The sequence below is a fragment of the Sinocyclocheilus grahami genome, unplaced genomic scaffold (genome assembly GCF_001515645.1).
Source record: "Sinocyclocheilus grahami isolate Dianchi unplaced genomic scaffold, SAMN03320097.WGS_v1.1 scaffold295.1, whole genome shotgun sequence".
Classification (NCBI taxonomy): domain Eukaryota; kingdom Metazoa; phylum Chordata; class Actinopteri; order Cypriniformes; family Cyprinidae; genus Sinocyclocheilus; species Sinocyclocheilus grahami.
In genome coordinates this window covers 736,705-761,378 of record NW_015505474.1, presented here as the reverse complement: position 1 = coordinate 761,378, position 24,674 = coordinate 736,705, and the positions used below count along the sequence as shown (strand labels likewise).

Genomic DNA, 24,674 nt, shown 5'->3' with positions numbered 1-24,674 from the left:
ACAGACACACTACAAAATTAACTTATGAATGTAATAACTTTATTATTATTTGTAGTTAGTAGAAAATTGCAATTAAAAATATATCTAATTATATTATATAACATAATGATAATAAAATAAAAATATTACATTGTATTTGCATTATATATTACATTATTACTTAATGTGTGTGTGTGTGTGTACTTAGAAGCAAATTGTGAGTGTTTAAACAGGTCAAGACCTGATCACCTCCCAGATAAAACTAATATTTCACTTTGAAAATATGTCTTTAAATGGTTCTGTTTACAATATATTTTGGTCAGGAAAAAAAAACATATTTTTGCTGTATAGGCAAGTGAGCTTCCAAACAAAGAGAATCCAGCCATATGAAGCTACATCACACTCATTGTGATTAAAATAGAAAGATATGTATGTGTGTGTGTGTGTGTGTGTGTGTGTGTGTGTTGCCGCTGCTTCGACACAGACAGGAAGTGACACGCTGACATGCCTCACAGTGCTGCAGTACATCTTCCTCTCAGACATAACATGTTTTAGAACTTGTATACTCGTGTATCACTTCATTATGTGGATGGATATATGGCCAGTATTAAAGCTCTGTCCTGTAATTATGATGAAGTCAGCTGTTTGTCTTACATTTTGTCTAAGACAAATTTCCTTCATTGTGGCTTTGGAAACTCATCAAGCATTTGGACAGATTCCACAAAGAACGGAAAAAGGTGTATGCCCGGCCATTTCTTTCTTTTTACGATGGGCCATTAAACAAACATAATGACCAAATTAAAATCCTGTCATCCACCGCAGCACTTACGAAGTTAAGCTAAAAGAAGATGAAGCTGAATGAGAATGAGCAGGTTACAGGTTAAATCCTCAACTTTAACCGTGACACTACACCCAATTTACTATGTTCTATTATATCACTGCTTTAAAAAAGAAATGTAATAGTAACAATATTAATAATTTGAATGAATGAATGAATGAATGATGCATTTATATAGCGCTTTATTGTGTATTGTTGTACACCCAAAGCACTTTACAATCATGTGGGGGGGTCTCTCCTTAACCACCACCAGTGTGCAGCATCCACTTGGATGATGCGACGGCAGCCACAGGACAATGTCACCAGTGCGCTCACCACACACCAGCTACAGGTAGAGAGGAGAGAGAGCCATAGAGCCAATCAAGTGGTTGGGGATTATTAGGAGGCCATGATTGACAAAGGCCAGGGGGGCAATTTGGCCAGGACACCGGGGTTACACCCCTACTCTTTACGAGAAAGTGCCATGGGATTTTTAATGACCACAGAGAGTCAGGACCTCTGTTTAACGTCTCATCCGAAAGACGGTGCTTTTTGACAGTATAGTGTCACTACACTGGGGTGTTAGGACCCACACAGACCACAGGGTGAGCACCCCCTGCAGGCCTCACTAATACCTCTCCCAACAGCAACCTAGTTTTCCCAGGAGGTCTCCCTTCCAGGTACTGACCAGGCTCAACCCCGCATTGCTTGAATTGAATTTATATCAATTAAGTTAATATTCATTAATATGAATTAATTTCATTATATTTTATTTAGTCATATTCATATTATTTATATAATATTCATATTTATTATATTACTATTAACTATTTATAATAATGAAAAATAATTATTATTGTATTGTCTATAAAATAATAAATAATATTATAACATAAATGTATAAATAATATTGTAAAAAAAATCATACAAATTTATTTTATATTAATATTTCAATTAATTTGTACTATTTATAAATTATTTATATAACATATAATTTAGATTTTTTTTTTAAACATCATGCATACACACACACACACACACACAAATATATATATATATATATATAAATTTCTCAGTAAATAGACTGTAGGACAATGAGAGCAGATTTTTTTCTTTTAGTTTGCAGTTGATAATAATGAAACCTTTATTTATTCCTCTCTTTCTCTTTCTTTGTCTGAAGCTGGTCGCGGTAATTGAAAACCATGAGATGAATAACAATAAACAAAAAGAACAAAACCAAACCCTCATCTGCCCTCTGAACAATTCTTTAATTAATCTTTTTCCCTTCAGAGCTAATTCCAAACAAATGAGTTGTTTTTCTGTGATTCACAACAGCCTCTCTTTGGGAGCAGTTTTCAATGTTAATGCCTCTGAGGTAATGAAAGGCCTTTCTGCTAGGTTGTGGTTCCGTTTGAACACGTTCTGCTGTTAAATAATAAATTGTGGTTATGTTTTGACATAGTTTCCAAGGTTGAAATGTAGTATTGGCTCATTAAAACATTACACATTCTTGAACCGTTTCCACATTTGATATTAGAACAAGAACGTGAATTCATCCTGAGAGGAAACATGCCTCAACATGTCCAGTTTGCTGTGGAAACTGAGTATACAGTATCATTTTATCAATTTTTTTTTTGCCCTCATGTCATTCCAATTTTGTATTACATTCTTTTTCTGTGGATTCCAAAAGAGGATAGTTTGAAAAATTCAATAGGGTCCACTGATCTTTTGACTAAGCTAAGTTCCGATCAGCATGCTAGCATACTGTATTCAGTCTTTTACCGTCTACATTTACCTAAATTCACATGGTGTTTAGCATATACTGTGTGACTGCTAGCATTCTTTTTGAAACAGATGCTTGCTTATGCTAGCTCTTATTACTCTGTTACATTAGCATTAACCTCTTCCACTATATTGGTGCAGAAATGACACAAAGGTTTTTAAACATACTTTTAAAAAGTACAATTTGTTTCTTTAGGTGTAATGTTTAGCTTGTGTTTTCAGTGAGTGGGAGAGCAGTATGCGTCACAGTGAGTTGAGCCTGGCTAAGGAGCTAATCTCCGTCCAGCATACTGAGCCCACTTTACAAGCAGCCTACTGACCTGGATTTACTATTCCTGTCTCTGACAATTACCCAAAGGAAAGGCTGGCATCTGCCCTGGCCCTGTGACCCAGACAACGGTTTTGTTGTGGCCATCAGTTTACACGCTGTATGTCACAAATTACAGCCTTAAACTCTTAATACTACTACTACTACTACAACTACTGCTAACTGTATATTTATCAATATATTAAGTTTGTTAAATAATGTTAATATTATTATTTTTTATTATTTTATTAATTAATTATTTTATATTAATATTATGTTATACTTTTAAATATTAACCATTATTATTAATATTATTATTATTGTTATTATTATTGTATTGCTTGTATTTTTTAATAATAGTATATTTAATACAAATGTTTATATCAATATTGATTCATATTGTTATTTTATTAATAATAATTTTTATCCATTAATATGTTAAGTTAGTTTGTTCATTAACAATTTGTCTTGTTATTTTACAGTAATATTAGTTATACTTTTAAATAAAAGTAATCATAATTTTATTAATTAAGAATGTTAATATTGATAATATTAATACATTGCATTATTATTTTAGATTAGGTAATAATTAGATAATAAATTAAGTAATTAGAATAATAATAAATAATAATTATTATATTAATATTTAATATGTTTCATTTTATTATTTGTTATTTTAATAATATTATCATAATAATAATAAATTTTATATTAATTTGTTGTTAACAGTGATTACTATTATTTTTCATTACATAAAAATTATTTATATATTAATATAAAAAATATTTAAAATATATATAATACAATTATAGCATTATTATCTTATTACAATAAATATTATTATTTTTATTAATTATTATTTGTTATTTTATTAGTAATAATACATTTTATATTAATTGATAATGGTCATATTAATACATACATTTTATTTTATTACCATTTTATATTATTATTATTATTATTATTATGGTATTTTACACTTTTTAAAATAATAATATTAACAATTGTATAATATAATAAATTTATAACATGAATATTATTATATTACTTTTTACTTTTACAAAATTTTAAGACATGCATACCTTTCAAAAAAAGAAAAACTGATCATTAACCTCAGGGGGTCATATAACATTTTCTTTCAAAAGTGTGTGTGTGTGTGTGTGTGTGTGTGTGTGTGCATTTTCATGTGGGTTGACATGGTAAGGTGAAGACAAGCCAAACTGTTTTCGGGTGCCAATCTGCAGCAGGCAGCCAACTCATCACAAGGGCCGCATAATCCACTTAATCCAATTTAATTACTGAGCCTGTGTTATTTTTGGCCGTTTGCAAAGCTTGTTTACTACGGGACGATAATGAGACGATGTCTAGGAGGGTAAATGTCCAAATATTACTCAGCTTGACCTTCATTCTAGTTGGCATCAGCAAAAATGTCAGCAGGGGTAATAAAGTCTTTGATAAAACATTTCAATTCTGAAGTTTTGTGAAATTGTTACATGAGCTCAGCGTTAATTCTAGCTGACCATGTGCGCACATCTGTTTGTTTGCGCTGAGGGATTCATGTTGAACTTCACCTGTTAATCGCAGGGAAGTTGAGCGCTGAGTCTTACTTCCGATTCTAATTACTACAGCAGATGACTGACTCAAATAAAGGCCGTTTACACGAGCCCTGCTTCCTAGCCAAACCAATTCTATGCTATAGATCAAACCGCTCTTCACTAAGCGGCACAACTGGGCCAGATATTGATCCGGCTATTGTGCTGCCAATCGACCCGGCAGCCCTGTACGGAACATTACGGTGAACCTAGCAAGTGACTTCCTATTTCTCATTTCTTTTTTTATATCAGCATATGCCACCACACCTGTATGTGAAATATAGCCTGTGCTATAGACACCAGCATGGGCAGTTAAACGACATTTAACCAAGTATTGCTAACTGGCTAACATCAACTAGTGTTGAGGAAGCTAATTTGAAACTGTAGCTCATCAAGCTAAAAGTTAATCAAGTGGAGAAAGCTGTTAAAAAGGTACAAATCAAACGTAGCTAACTACTTTTAAACTAAGCAATTGAGCTAAAACTGCCTATTTTTCAGAATTTTAAACATTAGGTTGAAAATAAATCTGCACCCGCAATACAGTGTGACAAAAATAGCGATGTTGCATTCTGTCACACTACAACCGCTACGAATAGCTAGTACAAGTAGCAATAAAAAGTATCTTGTTAATAAACAAGCTACAGTTTTGAGAACAGTTAGCTACTGTTAAACGTCCGAAAAACGTAGTTAAGTTAGTGTTGTTGCTACTGTATCTTTTAAAAGTGAATCGCAATTTTTTGCAAATTACTTGCAAGTAAAATTGCTGTTATTAAAATGCTTTAGTTCTTAAAGTAAATATTTAATAAAATGAAGTTTTTTATATTCTGTGCTGATTTCTGGGGGGAAATCTGTTGATTAATTGAAACATGGTCACACAGAGTTTATCACATTCTTACTGTCATGCATAACATATAAATAAAAAATATGACCATATTAATAAATACATTATTAATTTTATACTTTATAAATATTAATGATTACTGTTCAGACTGATTCATATTAATGAATTTTAATATAGTTTTTTTATATAATAATAACAAGTATATAATAGTATAACAAATATATATTAATATTGCTACTTAACAGTATTTACTTTTTAATTTTTACTGTGTATGTGTTTAGCTACTGTAATGCTTCTGAAAAATGTACTGTTGCTACTGCGTCTTTCAAAAGTTACTAGTATTTTTAGCTTGCTAATGCTGAAATTTTGTGGCTAGTACAAACGCTGTAACGAGTCTCATCACAATAAGTTTACTTTTTTTAAATTTGAAAACTTTGTAAAAATGTGTTACACTGTTGATTATCACATTGTTATTCAATGTATAAATAATAAAATATGACCTTAATAAATAAAAGAAATAGTACAATATCAAACTATTATACTATCAAATATTGTAATTTTCTAAATATTATGTATAAGTATTTAAAATATCCACTAAGAAGAATATTGCTGAAAATCTCACAGTAATTGATTAATATTGTTAAATACTGATTAATAATTAATTGTAATGTTATTGTATTTTTCCAAATAATAATAAAAAACAATTACATAGGCCTAATATTATACCAGATATGTAATATTCATATTATTATTTTATATTATTTTTATATTTATATATGACATATCCACTAAGAAAAATGTTCAATATTACCATCAACATCACACACCGCTACCCCTCATTATAGGAATCACGTGACTTCTAAACCATAATACACATGACTGCCACACCGCAGCTTGTTGTACCGCGATAAGTGGTTTAAAGCTTCTGTGGACTGGATAGTTTATCTGTGGAAACAGACGGGAATTACTAAATGATATTTAGACAGACTTAAAGAAGTTCCAGATCTATACTTGTGCTCTTATTATTTCAGTTATGTTGCCTTTAATGTAAATAAACATGTGCAAACAATATACTTGCTCTTGTGGATTTATGTGGATGTTAATTACACTGTGCCAGCTGTCTCTTTAATACCGTGTGGTTTACATACATGTTGCTGCTGATTGGGCTGACATGTTTGACACACCCACCAAACAAGAGAAAACGTATCTCAAACCCTGTTGCACACCGTTTTCAGGAAACATATCGTTCAAACCCGAAACCGTAGCGAAACGGCGCACACCGGTTTGAGCTTGAACTTGCCCCCAGGCGAAACACTGCATAACGAGGCACGTGCCCAGACAGCTTCCCGTTTAATAACCCCGCAGTACAGATCAAAGCTGTATAAGAGAAAGACAGGCCTGCCACCTAGTGGTTAAGCATAAACATTGCAGATGAGGAAAACAATAGCCTAAACCGCAATTGCAGTGACAAATACATCCAAACAAAAGCATTATAAAACCATTAACATGTTTTAACCAACTCTGAATTGTTTTCAAAGAGAGAAAATATATGACAGCATAATAGCGATGCTCCCATGTGGGCGTATGTGAAAGAGACGTTTTGAACTAACACTCGACTGTAGCAAATGTCAAGTTTGGGTATTTTCAGAGTCCAAAGCATGATTTTTATCAGAGCTGGAGTGAATAGGGACACTTTAGCACCTGGAGAGCTGCCCTCGTTCGTTACTTGTACCGCGGCGCGTTTCCAAGCGATGACTCGGCGTTCTGGCGAACCTCTCTGGCACAGCGAGACGGTGGGAACGAAACCCCGCCGCTGCAGCGCGGCAACAGGTCATCGCCATGACAACAGCCAAAGCGACAGGAAGGCCAGTGAGTCTCGCTGGGTGATTTGTATGGAGAGAAAAGTTCACCTGAAAAATACTCCAGGGGCTTTCTTCTTTCTTTTCGGACGCGAGTGAATGTGGCCAAACTAATACAATGCTCTCTCCGATCAACCACCCGCAAACAGAACACACACATTTCGTTCCTTAACGTTCGGAAGATCAAGCGATGAAATGTTAGGTCGTAATTGTCTTTGTAAATCCTGGTTCCTTGACTGTTTCCCTGCGATAAGCAGCCTACGCTCAGCAGAAACAGCATTATTTATCAACTGAGGTGGCAAAAATGAGGGTTTCTTTATCTATTTTTACATCTCTGCACAAATGTGCAGTGTAATTTGCGTTGACTGATATTGGTTCTAAATAGGTACAGACCCTGAGATGGAAAAAAAAAACTATTTATTGTTATAAATTATTAGAAAATTCACATTAAGAATTATTTAATAGGTCAAACATGATTTCACAGACAAAAAAAACAAAGTATAGTGTCCTTACATGACCTTAGAAAATTATTATTATAATTTTTTTTGCAATTGCAGTTCACAGATAAACATTTAAGGCCACAAAAACATGTTAAAAGAAAGGAAAACTTGAAATCGCATCATATGACCCCTTTAACATCAATTAAGAACAAATTATATTTATAATATTATGTATGTATATAATATGTGTATATGTATTTTACAGTATCCATGTGGAAATCAGGATTAATATTGTTAGGATTTTTAATACATAAAAAATCCCAATCCCAATAATAATAATAATAATAATAATAATAATAACAATAATAATACATTTACTCAATAAAAAAAGAATAATAAAAAAACAGGGGTCTTCAAACAAATTAACTTTGATAAAGAATATCTCTTTGGTTTTGAGACTTTAGTCTTTGCAACTTCAGGGATCTTATCACAATCAGCTTGTAACACTCCAAAGAGAAAGGAAAACTTGAAATCGCATCATATGACCCCTTTAACATCAATTAAGAACAAATTATATTTATAATATTATGTATGTATATAATATGTGTATATGTATTTTACAGTATCCATGTGGAAATCAGGATTAATATTGTTAGGATTTTTTTTAATACATAAAAAATCCCAATCCCAATAATAATAATAATAATAATAATAATAATAATAATAATAACAATAATAATACATTTACTCAATAAAAAAAGAATAATAAAAAAACAGGGGTCTTCAAACAAATACAAAACTAAATGCTATGAGCAAATTTGATAAAATTACACTTTTTAATTTAAAAATATACTTTTATAAAATATTTTAAATATTTTCAGTATATTTTTGTAGGTCATGTAAGCAGCCCCACCCACTGTGAAATCCCATTGGTCCAAAGTCCTCTTACTTGATGTGATCTTGTGTTCAGTCGAAAAGAAAAGTTAAAAATAAATAAATAAATAAATTCAGAACATTTAAAAACTAACTAAACCTAAGTTTAATCAAAGTACTAAACCAGCAAGTGAAGTATCAGCAGTGAATGACTTTTTCACCCTTGTGTTTTTCTTTATACAGCTTCTAAATATACAAACGCTCATTTTAGTGAAATTGTGAAAGTGATAGATAGAGCCATAGTAAGAAAACAGTAGTCAATGAGAACATGTGATCCTGAGCATGGCTGGAGCTCAGAATGAGTTCTCTGTCAGGCCACCACCAGTATCCCAGAGTGCACTGGGCAGCCAAATATGGCTGACACAACAGGCAGGGAGAGAACAGGTTCCTCAATCCAGTGGCCAACAAAAGCTCATTTATTCGGTCGTTTTGTACAGAGGAGATTATTGACAGCCAGACTAAAACAAACACACACACATTTGATTTTATGGTGGAGACCTTGCATCAACGTTTGTTTGTTTGTTTGTTTGTTTAAGTGTTAAACGACATCATACTATTTTATTAAATTATTTTGCATTAATTATTTCATTAACTAATTTTGTTTTTTAATGATTTTGATATAATCTGTTTACTGGAGTTATTTATTAATTTATGAATTTATTTATTTAAACTTAATATTAAGTTGAACTGCTAAACGGCCTCATATTGTTTTATTTATTTATTTTTTTAATTTAATTTCAAATTAAATTCAATTGTTTAACCTGTAAAGGGCCTCATGTTATTTTAGTATTCTTTTATTTCTTAATTATTTTGTTAATTTATTTTGTTTATTATTTATTTTAATTTCATTTCATTTAATATAAAGTGTAACTGTTAAAGGATTTTAATGTTTAATTTGTTTTAATGTAATTTATTTAATATTAAATTAAGTTTAACCATTTAAGAGTTCCATTTTATTAAACTATTATTGTATTTATTATTTGTTTTATTAATTTATATTGTTTATATATTTTAATTTAATTTAATATTAAGTTTAATTGTTAAAGGACCATATTATGTTATTAAATTATTATTGTATTTATTAATTATTCTAATACAATTTGATTTAATACTACGTTTAACTGTTAATGGATTTTAAATTAGTTAATTTATTAATTATTTGTAAAAAATTTTTACTTAATTTTATTTTATAAGTAAATTATTAAATTACATTAAAATTACATATAGGGACATTTGGTGCCCAAAAAACAATAAAAGCTGACCCAATGGATCTGGATCAAGACCACTGATTCATCACGGCAAAACAACAGAGCCCATGATTGAACAGTCATCCGAGTCAGTCTATCGTCAACGAATACTGCTTCCAGATCACAATGTGATGAAAAAATCAACACATGAGTATAGACAGGCAGAGATATGGATTATTGATTTGTTGATGGGGTGTTTTATCCATCTGACCCCTGAGAAAGGCCGTCAGGACAGCGAGGCCCACACAAGATGCAGTGTTTGCTGCCGACAACAGTGTGCTTGTGCTGCGTATGTGAGGCCACAAAGACACATTTATTATGGCGGAAAAAAACCCGTCCGACAATCACCAACCGTCTGCCCCACTGGACAAATGCCAGGGAGGAGTGGGATGAAGGATCGTAATGCCCTGTGACTGCATTCCCATGCACCTCTTCGTTTTTATACGGAGGATGACTTCATGACTTCAGATTTCGCTGTTTATATAGGCCTAGAACAATTGTTGAATTGTAATAATCATTACAATTTAATACATTATAATATTTACTAATTAGCTTTATTATAACTAGTAAGTGTATCATAGTAAGTATTCAAAGTTTTGAAAATACAAAGCAATAATAATGCACACAAATTCAATAAACATTTATATAATAAAAATATTTTTTTTTATAATATTGCAACTTTAGTGACAATGCATGACATAATATACATTCACATTTATATGTGTTTACACAGTAATTATTGATAGTTATGAAAAGTATATTGCATTGAAACATAAACTTTCATGAATTTCATGTTCTCAACAACAAAAACAAAAGAAACAAAATAAATAAATATTATATCATATCATATTATATTATGTGTGAGAGTGTTTGTCTCGGTGTTAAAGCTGTTTAATAGTCCAGTGGTGTTTAGGACACACGTCTGGCCAATTCTATAACAGAAAAGGATCGGCTGATTAACATGCCACACCACTCACTTCCTCTCAAACACACTATTGTTATCCTCCGAGATGCCTGACAACAAAACACTTGTGTGCGCTTATGGGCAACAGAACTTCCATTAAAGATCAAAAGGAAAACCAAAAGGAAAAACGTAGTGAACATATATCCTTATGGCCTACAACAAGAGGATGAGACAACCAATGTATAGAAACAGGAGACTGTATTTGATTCCTTGGAAGAAGACTGACAGGACAATGCTTGCTCAAAGAAACATACAGAAAAAAGGCCTGTTCAAACAATAAACATACTTAGTATCAAGTTTCAGACACCCAATAACAACAAAAAATCTACTAGATTTAACAAAAAAACAAACAAACCCAGTTTAAATTTTCCTACAAATATTACATGTAAATGAAGCAATATGCTTTAAAAGTTGGCAAAGGCATTATTGTGTGTATATAATATTATTTTAAGCTTCTTATGTATTTGATTCCTTGGAAGAAGACTGACAGGACAATGCTTGCTCAAAGAAACATACAGAAAAAAGGCCTGTTCAAACAATAAACATACTTAGTATCAAGTTTCAGACACCCAATAACAACAAAAAATCTACTAGATTTAACAAAAAAAAACAAACAAACCCAGTTTAAATTTTCCTACAAATATTACATGTAAATGAAGCAATATGCTTTAAAAGTTGGCAAAGGCATTATTGTGTGTATATAATATTATTTTAAGCTTCTTTACTCAAATGTGTCACACAAGTGTTATACTCTGTGTGTGTGTGTTTATATTAATCTCTTTGTATCTCACTCTGAATGTGTGTGTAGTGGAGTGAGAACAAGGTCAGAAGCTGATTGGTCAGTTCTGGTGATTGACAGGTCAGAATCTCCAAGTTACAGGCCCCTCCGTTTCAGACCTATAAATGGACTCCCATCTCACTCTGCTCTGAATCGCCTCATTCGGACAAACTCTCTGCTGGTAAGTGTAGTAAGTTTTTATCATTGCACTGTTTTACAGCTTATTTTGCTCCAAGCGTTCCAAACTGCAAATTGCAAAACTAACTACATAATGACTAGAAATGTGTTTGCAAAAGACAGAAAGAAAGTTAATGGTCCATAAAATTGCTTCAACACTTAAACGTTTACAGTCAGTTGAGTGAAAAGTTAAACAGCTTGAAATTGCTTTTAAACATTTTCACATTTGTAGTGCTTATTGCTATCGTCGAACGCTACACTACATAAAGATGTCAGACTTAGAGAGCTGCCTGGGAACCATCATTGAGGTGTTCCACAAATACTCGTCCAAAGAAGGTGACAAGCACAAATTAAAAAAGAGCGAACTCAAGGATCTGCTCACCAATGAATTTCCGACTCTTACCGAGGTAATTAAACGTCTAACTTTTTTCTACACTACACTTTGACTTGAAATTATAAGAATTGTTGATTTTCAGTCATGGCTTTATGTCAGAATTGTGTTTTTGTATAAAAAATTTGATGAAATATTTTAATGCTAAGCAAATTAGCTATTTTCATATTTAAGTTTTTCTTTTCCAACTCTTACCAAGGTAATTAAACTTCAAACTTTTTTTACACTTCACTTTGTCTTGAAATTTAAAGAATATTTGATTTACAGTCAAGGCATTATGTCAGAATTCAGTTTTTGTGTCAAACATTTACGATTAAATATTTAACGTTAAGCGAATTATCTATTTTCCTATTTCTTAAGCTTTTTATTTTCCGACTCTTACCAAAGTAATTCAACTTAAAACCTTTTTTTACACTTCACTTTGTCTTGAAATTTAAAGAATATTTGATTTACAGTCAAGGCATTATGTCAGAATTCAGTTTTTGTGTCAAACATTTACGATTAAATATTTAACGTTAAGCGAATTATCTATTTTCCTATTTCTTAAGCTTTTTATTTTCCGACTCTTACCAAAGTAATTCAACTTAAAACCTTTTTTTTTTACTCTACACTTTGTCTTGAAATTTAAAGAATGTTTGATTTACAGTCAAGATCTTATGTCAGAAATGAATTTTTGTGTTCAAAATTTATGACTGAATATTTTTAATGCTTAACGAATTAGCCATTTTCCTATTTCTTAAGCTTTTTCTTTTCCGACTCTTACCGAGGTAATTAAACTTCAAACTTTTTTTACACTTCACTTTGTCTTGAAATTTAAAGAATATTTGATTTACAGTCAAGGCATTATGTCAGAATTCAGTTTTTGTGTCAAAAATATACGATTAAATATTTAACGCTAAGCGAATTATCTATTTTCCTATTTCTTAAGCTTTTTCTTTTCTGACTCTTACCAAAGTAATTAAACTTAAAAACTTGTTTTTTACTCTACACTTTGTCTTGAAATTTATAGAATGTTTGATTTACAGTCAAGATTTTATGTCAGAATTGAGTTTTTGTGTTAAAAATTTAAGATTGAATATTTTTAATGCTTAACGAATTAGCCATTTTCCTATTTCTTAAGCTTTTTGTTTTCCGACTCTTACCGAGGTAATTAAACTTCAAACTTTTTTTACACTTCACTTTGTCTTGAAATTTAAAGAATATTTGATTTACAGTCAAGGCATTACATCAGAATTCAGTTTTTGTGTTAAAAATTTACGATTGAATATTTTTAATGCTTAACGAATTAGCCATTTTCCTATTTCTTAAGCTTTTTCTTTTCCGACTCTTACCGAGGTAATTAAACTTCAAACGTATTTTATTTTACATTACATTTTGATTTACAGTCTAGGCTTTATGTCAGAATTGATTTTTTTTGTGCCAGACATTTATGATTAAATATTTTAAATGCTAAGCAAATTAGCTACATCCTATTTCTTTTTCGTTTTATCTCACTCAGCATGTGAAAGATCAAGCAACAATGGACAGTTTGATGGAAAGCGTGGACACCGATGGTGACTCGGAGTGTGATTTTCAAGAGTTCATGACCTTCATCACCATGGTTACCATCTGTTGCCATGAGTTTTTCGAACACCACGAAGACGAATGATTCGATTTAAAAAAAAAAAAAACAAGTTCAGTTTTCATAGCTTAATGAGTCACAATACATCCCTTCTCTTAAAGTTTGCGTTGTTCTTTATCATATCATCATATTAAGATTGTTGTTTAGTTTGGACAGAGTGTACATGCAGCTTGTACGACCGTTTGTTTTGCTAGACTCAAAACCAGTTCATAATTTATTACAAAGCATGTTTCTATTATTTTGCCTAGGCATTTTTTTTCTCCAAGACATCCCCATCATAAATTTCATCGAGTGAAATGCGGACCAAGTGTGTGCGCTCTTGCCATTTCAGGTCCAGGATGATTGTGAAATGTTTTTCCTGATTAGCTTCAGACTATTAGGCTGCTATTGACTGTCAGATTGTTCCAGGGGCCTGAGACAAATCATACTGTGCTTTAAAAAGACCCACCAAAGCAAATTATTCCTTTGAAAATATCTAATATGATGTTTACAACCATCCATAAATTATTTGGAATTTCAAATCAATCCCATATGTTATTAAAGGCATGAAAACTCATGTTTTTCATGTATTAAATATCCAGAAAATTTACTAGCAATTTTTTTTAATAGTACATGAATTGTGTTTTCAAATTGTAACCTAAGCTAACAGTCAATGTCAAAACATTAGGCTAAATTCACGAAACAAGGAATTTTGTGTGTTGTAAACAAGGTGTAAATCGTAACTAGATCTACTAAATCTACAAATTATTAAACTTAATGTGACATTTTAAATAAGAATGTATCATGAAAATGTACACAAATTTGTGTAACAAGGCCCTACAATGAAAGTTTCCTTACAAACTTAAAAGTTGAATATGTTTCAGAAGCCAAACTGTTAGAATTATGGAATAGAAACTAGCAAAATAAAAATTGTGAACAGATGAAATTCAAGTAACATGTGAATTTTTGAAACATTGACTGCATTAGTTTTAAAATAAAAATGTTCAATAAAATTATATATCCTATCTTTAATGCAATATCTATCTATCTATCTATCTATCTATCTATCTATCTATCTATCTATCTATCTATCTATCTATCTATCTATCTATCTATCTATCTATCTATCTATCTATCTAGTTTTAAAATAAAGATGTTTAATATAATTCCATAATATCTCATTAACAAAAAATAAAGTTTTCTTTACCCATGAATCCTATTGTGTTAGTTATATTATGATACTTCATGGTTTTATGTTTTTTTGGCAAAACAGAATTAATAATAAATTCTAATATATATATATTATCTCATTTAAATGCATTTGTGAAGAGGAACTGGGTCTCACTGGGTGTATAATCAATAATTACCTTTTATATAAACCAAGAAAATCATTACTTAAATGTTTGGCGTTACCTTATCCTCCAGAAAAAAAATGGACGTCCGCAGCTAGAGAATGCCTGTAATCAACTGCTTACCATTGTCCCCTGTGACTTCCATTGATTTAGATGTCCTGCAGGTATTATCATTACCGAGCACAAACTGTCAATACAGAGGCCTTCACATCCGTGTGTTAATTAACAGATCAATAGTCGCGCAGCAAGACCCTGAAAGATGATAAATATAATATGCACACAATCTGATAAAGAATGCCTTCTTCATCTCAAGTGTGTTTACATTAATCAGCCTGAAAATCACTTACATATTTATATGCAATACACAAGTCTAAACACACAAATACAAGTTTGTTTGAAGGACTTTTAAGTACTAACCAATCACAGACTGCCGTACTGAATGCTCCCGGTAAGTGGCAGTGTTGTGCCGTGCCAGTGCAAGTTCCCTGATCTGAGCTGTGGAAATGAGAAATGTGTTGAGGTAGAGGGTGGACGCAATATGATAAAGTTACTGGATTTATTTGACAATGCAATAAAGCATAAATAAATAAATAAAACATGATAAAATAAGTGTCCACAATATTTCTGGAGTGAAAGATGTGTGCCTTGGGGGGATTGCTTTGGCTGAGTAGAGCAAATGAGGCACGCAGTGTGTGTGTGTGTGTGTGTGTGTGTGTGTGTGTGCGTGTGTTTACCCAGCTGTGTGGTCTGACTATGACCAGTCTTTTAGCATCTCGCAGTAGGTAATGTCCCATGAGGTCATTGGATTGGACACCAGAGTAGAATTTGGGAACTCGGCTTGCTGCCAAAAAGGAGCTCTGTGGTGGTATACGGTCTGCTGTTTTTGGAACATAAAAGCACAAATATATGGCATTACGTTACATTATGACACTATCTATCTATCTATCTATCTATCTATCTATCTATCTATCTATCTATCTATCTATCTATCTATCTATCTATCTATCTATCTGTCTGTCTGTCTGTCTGTCTGTCTCCATCCATCCATCCATCCATCTATCTATCTGCGTCTGTCTGTTACATACATACCATTTGGAAATGACATTTGGAAATTATAGCATCATGATTTGGAATGAGCAATGATTAACATACATTCATTTCCATCCAGAATTTTCATTTTCTTTCCATCATTAAGGATTCAAGGCAGCTTTGAGAACACTTGAAAGAGAATGAGGGGAATGCAGAGAGTGATGGGATTGAGTGACTGTACATTTGTTATGCTGCAAATGTGTGTGTGTCTTGAGCGAGAGACGCAGACAGAAGGCGTTTTAATGGCATCCACCATCATGGATAAACACTTCTTTGATTATATAGATGCCTCAAGATGCAACATAACTGCAAGTATCTCACCGTGAGCGCCAGCCAATCACTGATTGATTGTTTATGTCTACATGTGTGCATACCTTCTGCATCTTGCTGATTTGATATACATTATCATTTCACAACACTAACTATCACTGCTGATTATTTGACACATTCTAAAGGTGTTGATTCAGATTGTTGCTGTAAAGTTGTTCTGCTTTGCACCAAAGTTGTGTTAGCACGTCTGTATATATACAACATTATGATGACAACAAAATATGGAAATAAAAGTCTAGCATTTTGTCTTTATTCTCTCTGTTTTTAGACACTGTTATCCTCATGATCTATTCCATAAATCTAAACCTGTTTACAATCTTACAGAAAAACACTATAAATAACCAATCTTTTCCTCTTTCTTCCCCACCTCTGTCTCTTTTTGACGTTCATTGTTTAAATGGGAAGAAAAATAGAAGGGGTCTCAGAAGCGAGTGGAGATGCTTTCTTGGGGCTGCATGGATGCACATGATATGAGAAGCAAAATTAAATAAAGGCTGATTGTGTTCAGGGGATTATATCGGGGTTAGTCCTGCACGCTCGGCTGGAAACATGACAGCATAAGAATAATTAGCTCACCTGCAAATATTCCTAACTCACTTATACTGGCTGACTTCAGTGACCCCCCTGATGGAAGGAGGGGGGTGTGTGTGTGCATATATATGTTTGTAAGCATGTAAGAAAGAAAAAAGGTAACCCCAGGAGCTCAAAGACCCCAGCAGTGAGAACAGATGTCCTACTGTAACCTATAGCAGCCTGTGAGTGACCTCCATGAGAGAGGGCCGTCTTGCATTAGCACCTGCCCTTGCTCACGGGGAGGCAGAAAGGAAGTCATTTTAATTGGAGTATTACTTACGGGCCAGTGATTCATTAGGCTTTTAACCTTATTGTATATTATGTTCTTACTGGAGAATGTAGGAATGTCCCGGAAAACATCTGAAGAGGTAAAATGGGACATGGACATGTGCTTATTTTACTGTAGGAAGCAGATTTTTTTCTTCTTTTTTTATTTTTCAAATCTCCCGGCTCTCCGGCAGGCCCCTTAGAGCCTACACTTAAGCGCCATCCGATTATTCCCCCAGCTATCCACGTCACACAGAGGACTGCACCAATTGCAAAGCAATAAGAATTATCTATGACAGGGTCGCCGTGATTTTGCCAAGTAAGACATGTTCCTGGATCAACATCTTTTGATGATCCTGGATCAACATTATTGTCCAAAAATATAGATTTAGCCCAATCCCTACCCCTAACCCTAAACCTACCTATAATTTATTCCTAAAATCAGTGGGAAATGACAGCTGATTCACAAGGGTGTAGAAGCACCTAACCCTGATTGTAAGCCTAAAACAGATATTTCCTGAAAAGTTATATCTCAATTCTGATTGGTTGATTGGAATGTTGGTCCAGGATCAACAAGGATGTTGATTCAGGAACATGTTGTACTTAGTGAAAGCACGCTCACCCTATAACAATACTTGTGTGTGTGTGTGTCTGTGTATATATAATATGTAATAATATTAAAATATGTATATAATATTATATGTATATAAGAATTTTTTTTTTCATTAGTCTTCACTCTCCACCATGATGATTTCTGATGGGAATTTCGCTGCAGAAATCTGAAAGAAAAGAGCTAGATTTCTGGCATTAATTAGAAGAAATGACTACTATACTGTTTTCAAGATCATTTTTGGCATCCTTAAAGATTTGCTTGATTTAAATGTAATTATTTAATTTCAAGAGGCTATGAATCAATTAATTAAAAATTTTTTTAATCCACATATTTTAATTAAACTTAAAATAGATTAAATATAAATATTTTAAATGTATGTGCATTTATACAGTACAATGAGGTCCAAAAATATTGAAAATCTCAATAATACTGTATGCATATAATGGTACATGTGCTTATTTTACATTAAGAAGTTGATTTAAGTTGGTTTATATTATTCTTTACAGATTACCTGGCTCTCCGGCAGGCCCCTTAATTAGAGCCCACACATAAATGCCATCCGATTATTCCCCCAGTCACCACGATGACTCCCAAAGGGGATTTCATCACAGGCGTCCTATTTCTCTGCCATTATTTTGATGAAATTTGCATAAGAAGATTTCCTTAATTTAAATGGTTTAATTATGTAATTTTAAGGCTGTCAATTGATCAAAAATACATGATATGCTGATTAATTAATTCAAAGTACTCCTTTTTTAATCTGTAAATATGTAGATACTAGACGATTTTGCCTGTTGTTTCACATCAGCACCCCATGCAGATAAACATTATTTTATCCCATTTGCTCTCTTCTCCTAAACACTGATCTCTTCCTACACCAGATTGTGATCTGCTGTATCACTTTAAAAAGAATTGTAGCTGAAGGTTCGAAATAATGACAGAAAATGATCTGTCACACCGAGCTGCACAACAAGGGCCAATACTCCAAAAACGTCACAACAAATTTCTCTTCATATCCAGTGTGTGCTTGAGCAGACCCACAGGACAGACGGAAATGGGAAGCTCTTGTGCCGAAATTATGTTTTCTGCATTCCACGAGTGGCTCTACTCCGAATTCATTATGCTTTTCCGTTTCTGATATAACCGTGCCGTCTCGGTGCGGAATATTAGTTTACAGCTTGCTCGACAAACAAGTGTGCTGTTCTTTTGGACACTGAGTCTGGTTATCCCCACAGTGTAGATGTGATTATCTCTAAAGCAGAGGAGCCAGGATTTCAGCGGCGAGTTTGACTTTGGAATGAAAGGTCGGTCGTATAATGCTGTGATTTCAACCAGATTTCAACCAGAACTGTCTTAGTAAACATACTGTTTACAGGTTTTATCCTAAAAAGAGCATTTTCTGTCCTTGCGAGACTTGCGTTATTTGTCAGTGCATTCATATAAACAAATCGGAGCTGTTTTTAACAAATCTGGCTCTTATTCTGCATTTCAGTTTTGCTCCCTAGCTCTAAATTATTTTAAAAACAATGGCACAATACAGCATTTAATTTAAAGGAATAGTTCACCCAGAAATGAAAATTTGCTGATTATGTATTCACCCTCAAGCCATCCAAGCTGTAGATGAGTTTGATTCTTCATGGGAACAGATTTGAAGAAATTTAGCATTACATCACTTGCTCACCAATGGATTCCAAACAGTTGATAAAAACATCACAATACTCCACACGTAATGTACTGTAAGTAATCCACTTCCTGAATGTTTGTATTAAACAAATACTTTATTGAGATGTTTTTAACTTCAAACCGTTGCATCCGGCTAAAAAAAAAAAAAAAAGATTCCTCTATAACGTTGCTTTCTTCAATTGAAAATGTTGAGAAATATGCACAGATCAATCACTGTTTACAAGCCAAAACAGTCCAAAACAAATATGTGACCCTGGACAACAAAACCAGTCATAAGGGTCAATTTTTTGAAATTGAGATTTATACATCATCTGAGAGCTGAATAAATAAGCTTTCCATTGATGTATGGTTTGTTAGGATAGGACATTTGGCCGAGATGCAACTATTTGAAAATCTGGAATCTGAGGGTGCAAAAAAAAAAAAAATCTAAATGCTGAGAAAATCGCCTTTAAAGTTGTCTAAATGAAGTCCTTAGCTATGCATATTGCTAATCAAAAATTAAGTTTTGATATATTTACGGTAGAGAATTTACTAAATATCTTCATGGAACATGATCTTTACTATCCTAATGATTTTTGGCATAAAAGAAAAATCGATAAGTTTGACCCACACAATGTTTTTTTTGGCTATTGCTAAAAATATACCCAAGCGTCTTTTGACTCTCTAAGACTGCTTTTGTGGTCAAGGGTCACATATGCTGATGGATTTTGATGTGAGAGGACAACAGGGGATAGATTTTTTCACTGGAGGAAGCAGTATTATTGATTGCCACAAGTAACGGTTAAAACATCTTGATGGATTTGCTTAGTTGATGGACTGGAGTCATGTTGTGGATTATTGTGATGTTTTTATCAGCTGTTTGAATCAGCTCATTCTGATGGCACAAATTCACTGCAGAGCATCCATTGGAGAGCAAGTGATGTAATGCTAAATTTCTCCAAATCTTTTCTGATGAAGAAACAAACATCTTGGATGGCCTCCGGGTGATGTATACATTTTCAGCAAATTTGAATTTTTAGATGAATTATTCCTTTAAATGTGAAAGTAGGTGTTATTACATGTTCAAATGCATATTTTTTACCAACGGATTCACGTTAACAAGTCACACATTCAGTCCGTTTGCAAACACACATGCTCACACAACCATATAAAAGCATCTGTGACCCCTTGTTCAATTTTAGCCTTACAAGTGCCGTATCAGAATAGCTTCCTTATCGTTTTCATTACGGAGTTCAGAGCACCTTGGAAGGAGATTGATGACAGGTTTATAAATGGTTTCCTCAAAAGTTTTGACGTTTATTTATAACAGGAGTTTCTCTGTTGTGCTATTCTGCTGCTCGGCTTTATTGTTCTTGTGTAAGTCAGATTGGTCGAGGTCAGAAACGCCTGTAGCAATAACACAGTCCCTGGAGTCAGACCGTACCGTGACCTAATTTAAAATAGTTTGCGATTTATCCGTGAGCCAAAGTAAAGTCTATGAGTTTTAAGTATAACCTGTTCATCATATCTGTATTCATCACAATTAAAATATTTTTATTTTTATGCAAAAACTGTACATACATATATAATTATTTATGTATGTATAGAAAATGATTAATATAAACATTTAATATATTATTATATATATATATTTTTTAAATATTAATTTATCTTAGGAGGAAAAAAATCAAGAGCTTAGTAAAATCAAAATCTGCATTATTTCTGTTTTTTTTTTCATCGGAGATATAGCTGATAAATGATGAGTTCCTCAGTAACATTTAATCTAAGTCTCCTGAGCTCAAAACATGCAGATTTAGTCACATAATGTTGCATACTTTAAAGTGACTAACTCCCAATTTTTTATCCAAAAAGGGAACATACAATAGAGAATATGAAATGAGAAAATGACCAAAAAAAAAAAACCTAGTCTATGTTTTTACAGAGACATCAAATTCAGATATCAAGGGTTATAAAACCTTTTCAGATCAAAGCAAGGCCTCTTTATCTCTATCTCTGTACTTAAGAGTGAAAACTATATTTAAAAAACAGTCTTTTCTTATTTCATAGCTAAGAGTCTGAAATGCAGATTAAATGCTCTATTGGAATCTCATTACAGGCTTCATTTTCAAATGAGCTTTGAGAATTTCAAAGAGTGAATAATCAGACCTAAAATAATGTAAATGAATTTATTAAAGAAGTTTACACAAAGGTTGACCCTGAGCTGATATGCACTATAAATATCAGGAGGGTGTAGGAACAGATCAAAGGAAGCCCTGCAGACTTCTTTCCAAGGCTTTCTCCAAACCTTTAAAAATTCAGCAACATGTACTTCACGAAGTCTGACTTTGATACAGATCTAGCGCTAAACGCCTGTGCTAAGCCTCTTATTCTTAATAAAGCACCTCAAACAAAGTACCAGGAGATACAGCTTCCGTTTAAAAGAGTCTTGCCTTAATTAAATCTTAAATCGAGTCTTTGTTCTAATCTTATTTTTTCATGTTAGCTTTGAAAGATACATTAGATGATTCTGTTTTTCCCATAAACAGAAATAGCTGCTTCTTTGTTGCATATTCATCCGCTGATGCATTGTTTGTTGCAATCCCTTGTGTTCCTGTGTTTGTTGTTGTATGTAATCAATATTTATCAGAAAAGTCCTTAGAGATATTCTGTCACATCCATAATTAATTAATATATGGTGGTCTTTAGAGGAAACTAACTATCCCTACTGCTTGGGAGAGGGAGACAGAACTGCTCTATTCATTAACAACCAAAAAGAGGCCACATTCTAGACTTTTCTAGCATTTCATCCAAAGCCCATGTTTAATGTTGTCAAAGTTCTTTACACTGTAATTTTATTTTATACAGTAGCCTTCAACTCTTTACAACCAAATAGGCTGTTTGACTACTGTAGCTTTAATACATCTATATATAAATGACCTCTGTTATGACAGGTTCGCTTTAAAGCAGCACTTGCAACTGCTTAGCAATGCACTAAAAACACTCAGAACAACTTTTCAATGCATACAGTAGCAATGCCCTGACAACTACCCACAACATCCTAGGAACCGCATAAAAAAAGGTGTTGACAGTCACACAGAGCCCATTAGAAACTCACAGTAACCCCCTGGCAACCTAGCTCCCACAGCATGTCGGAACTGCAGTGCTGGGCGGTATACCGGTTCATACCGAATACCGGTGTTTATTTTTGTTATGATATGAATTTTTAAAATACCGCAATACCGGTGTATGTCGCTTAAACAACGTTCGGAACGCGACACTGTTTGAAAGGGGTCTCTTTTCACTGTTGCACTGTGGTGAGGGAACAGCTGTATGTGTTACTAAGCGTGAAAGTTCCAAAACTGAAGCTGTAGAACTAATAGAACGTGATGACACAATATCCACATTGACCGCCACAAATATCCACCGCCCCCTGCCATCAGCTCCCGCATCTCTCACACACACGAGCGCGACGCTTTAGCACAGGGGTAGGCAAGTTCGGTCCTAGAGAGCCGCAGTCCTGCAGAGTTAGACATACTAAAAAGGGGCTTTAGAAGACAATATATTGATTGTTTTATTTCCATATCGCTGAACATAAGCTTATAACTGAACTTCATTCCACAGCAATCCATTTAATTGAGTTTGTCAATCTGTCTGGAAAAGATTTAGAGTCTTCTCACACAAAACATGTTCTTGCCTTCAGATGACAGATGAAGGACAATAGAATATAAGACAACAGAATGTAACAGAATCACAAAATGTGGTAAGATGTATGCTTACAACAAGTAAAATAATGTGTCAACATGGGATAGGAACAACTGAAGAGAAAAAAATTGAAGACAAGTCTTAAGTTCTTGCACAATTTTGCTTCTCAAGGAAATGTGAATGTTGTAAGATCTTTTTTTACTGGGAAACATGATATCGTCTACTGAAAATAAAACTGTTGTAGAAAAATTTTCACTCAGAAATTGCTAGTAAATTTAACAAACGATTTCCTCATCATTCTAAACCACTATAAACTCAAAGGCTGAAAAGCATGTTAAAGACACAATTGCTTTCAATCTCCTCCAGACCTTTCTGAATGGAAGTGCACATTTTGATTCCTGCGCGACTATTACAAACAACTGCCGCTCCCCATGTCTCACTATCTTGGATATTACAAACATGCGGCAAACAAGATATGCTGGCATCAGTAAAACACACTTAAACTTCACCATTTCGCATTGTTAACGAAAGTTTTAAAAAATGTGTGTCTGTGTATCTTCAGATTGGATTTCCAAGTAAATTCCACCGTGAGAACAGAGAGTGTTTCACGCTCCCCAATTTCCCTCCTGCTGAGCATGCGGCTTTGAGGAGAGAATTGAGGAGTCATAGTTGCTAAAGCCCGTCTTCGTCAAAATTCACGTTTTGATCTTCAGTGTTATTGGCTGGTGTGTCATACAATGACGTTTGATTCAATTAAAAAAGGTTTTTATATTTTATACTTGACAAAATGTCACCACTATGATCCTGCAATGAGTCGTTTAGACTATGTATGATCTGTACTGTGACAAAGGGTTGGGTTTGGATGAACTTTTCTCACATTCTGAGAAAACGGTGTGTGAAAATATATATAAAATCAATGACAATTTAAAAAAAGTTGCAGTGTTGAGTAATTATTTCATTTAAAGTGTCCTTTATTAAAGTTTGGGGTCGTTAAGATTTTTACTTTGTGGATTATTTGATAAACATACATTTCAAAAGAACAGCATTTATTTGAAATGCTAATCTTTTGCAACACTTATTGGTTTCTTTTGATAAATGAATACATCTTTGCTGAATAAAAGTAAAAAAAAAAAACTAAAAACATAACATATAACATATATAAATGTATAAAATAACATCATAACATGATTAATAATAATATTAATTATTATCATTATTGTTATTAGTTTTATCATGCATTATGAATAAATCATATATATTTAAGTAAATTGTAACCAGAAGTTGAGCTTTTTTTTTTTTTTAAATGCACTTTTTTTGGTGCATTTCATCTCAAATGATCTAATCACTAGTTTTTAGTAATTAAAACGTTTGCTTCTAAT

General features: G+C 33.0%; 1 protein-coding gene and 1 long non-coding RNA gene across 2 annotated transcripts in view; one reads left to right on the top strand and one right to left on the bottom strand.

Annotated features, from left to right (window-relative positions):
• Window positions 1–7,116, bottom strand: part of LOC107600966 (uncharacterized) — a 20,129-nt gene extending 13,013 nt beyond the window's left edge. Inside the window, exon 1 of the long non-coding RNA XR_001610864.1 lies at window positions 7,020–7,116. This is a non-coding gene — a long non-coding RNA (uncharacterized lncRNA). The remainder of the gene's footprint in view (window positions 1–7,019) is intronic.
• Window positions 7,117–11,628: 4,512 nt separating this feature from the next.
• On the top strand, window positions 11,629–13,770 carry s100b (S100 calcium binding protein, beta (neural)). The gene is made up of 3 exons (XM_016292982.1): window positions 11,629–11,720; window positions 11,949–12,123; window positions 13,606–13,770. Exons 2-3 carry the CDS (start codon window positions 11,986–11,988, stop codon window positions 13,753–13,755), a joined length of 288 nt encoding a protein of 95 aa, XP_016148468.1. The 5' UTR covers window positions 11,629–11,720; window positions 11,949–11,985; the 3' UTR covers window positions 13,756–13,770.
• Window positions 13,771–24,674: the final 10,904 nt, after the last annotated feature.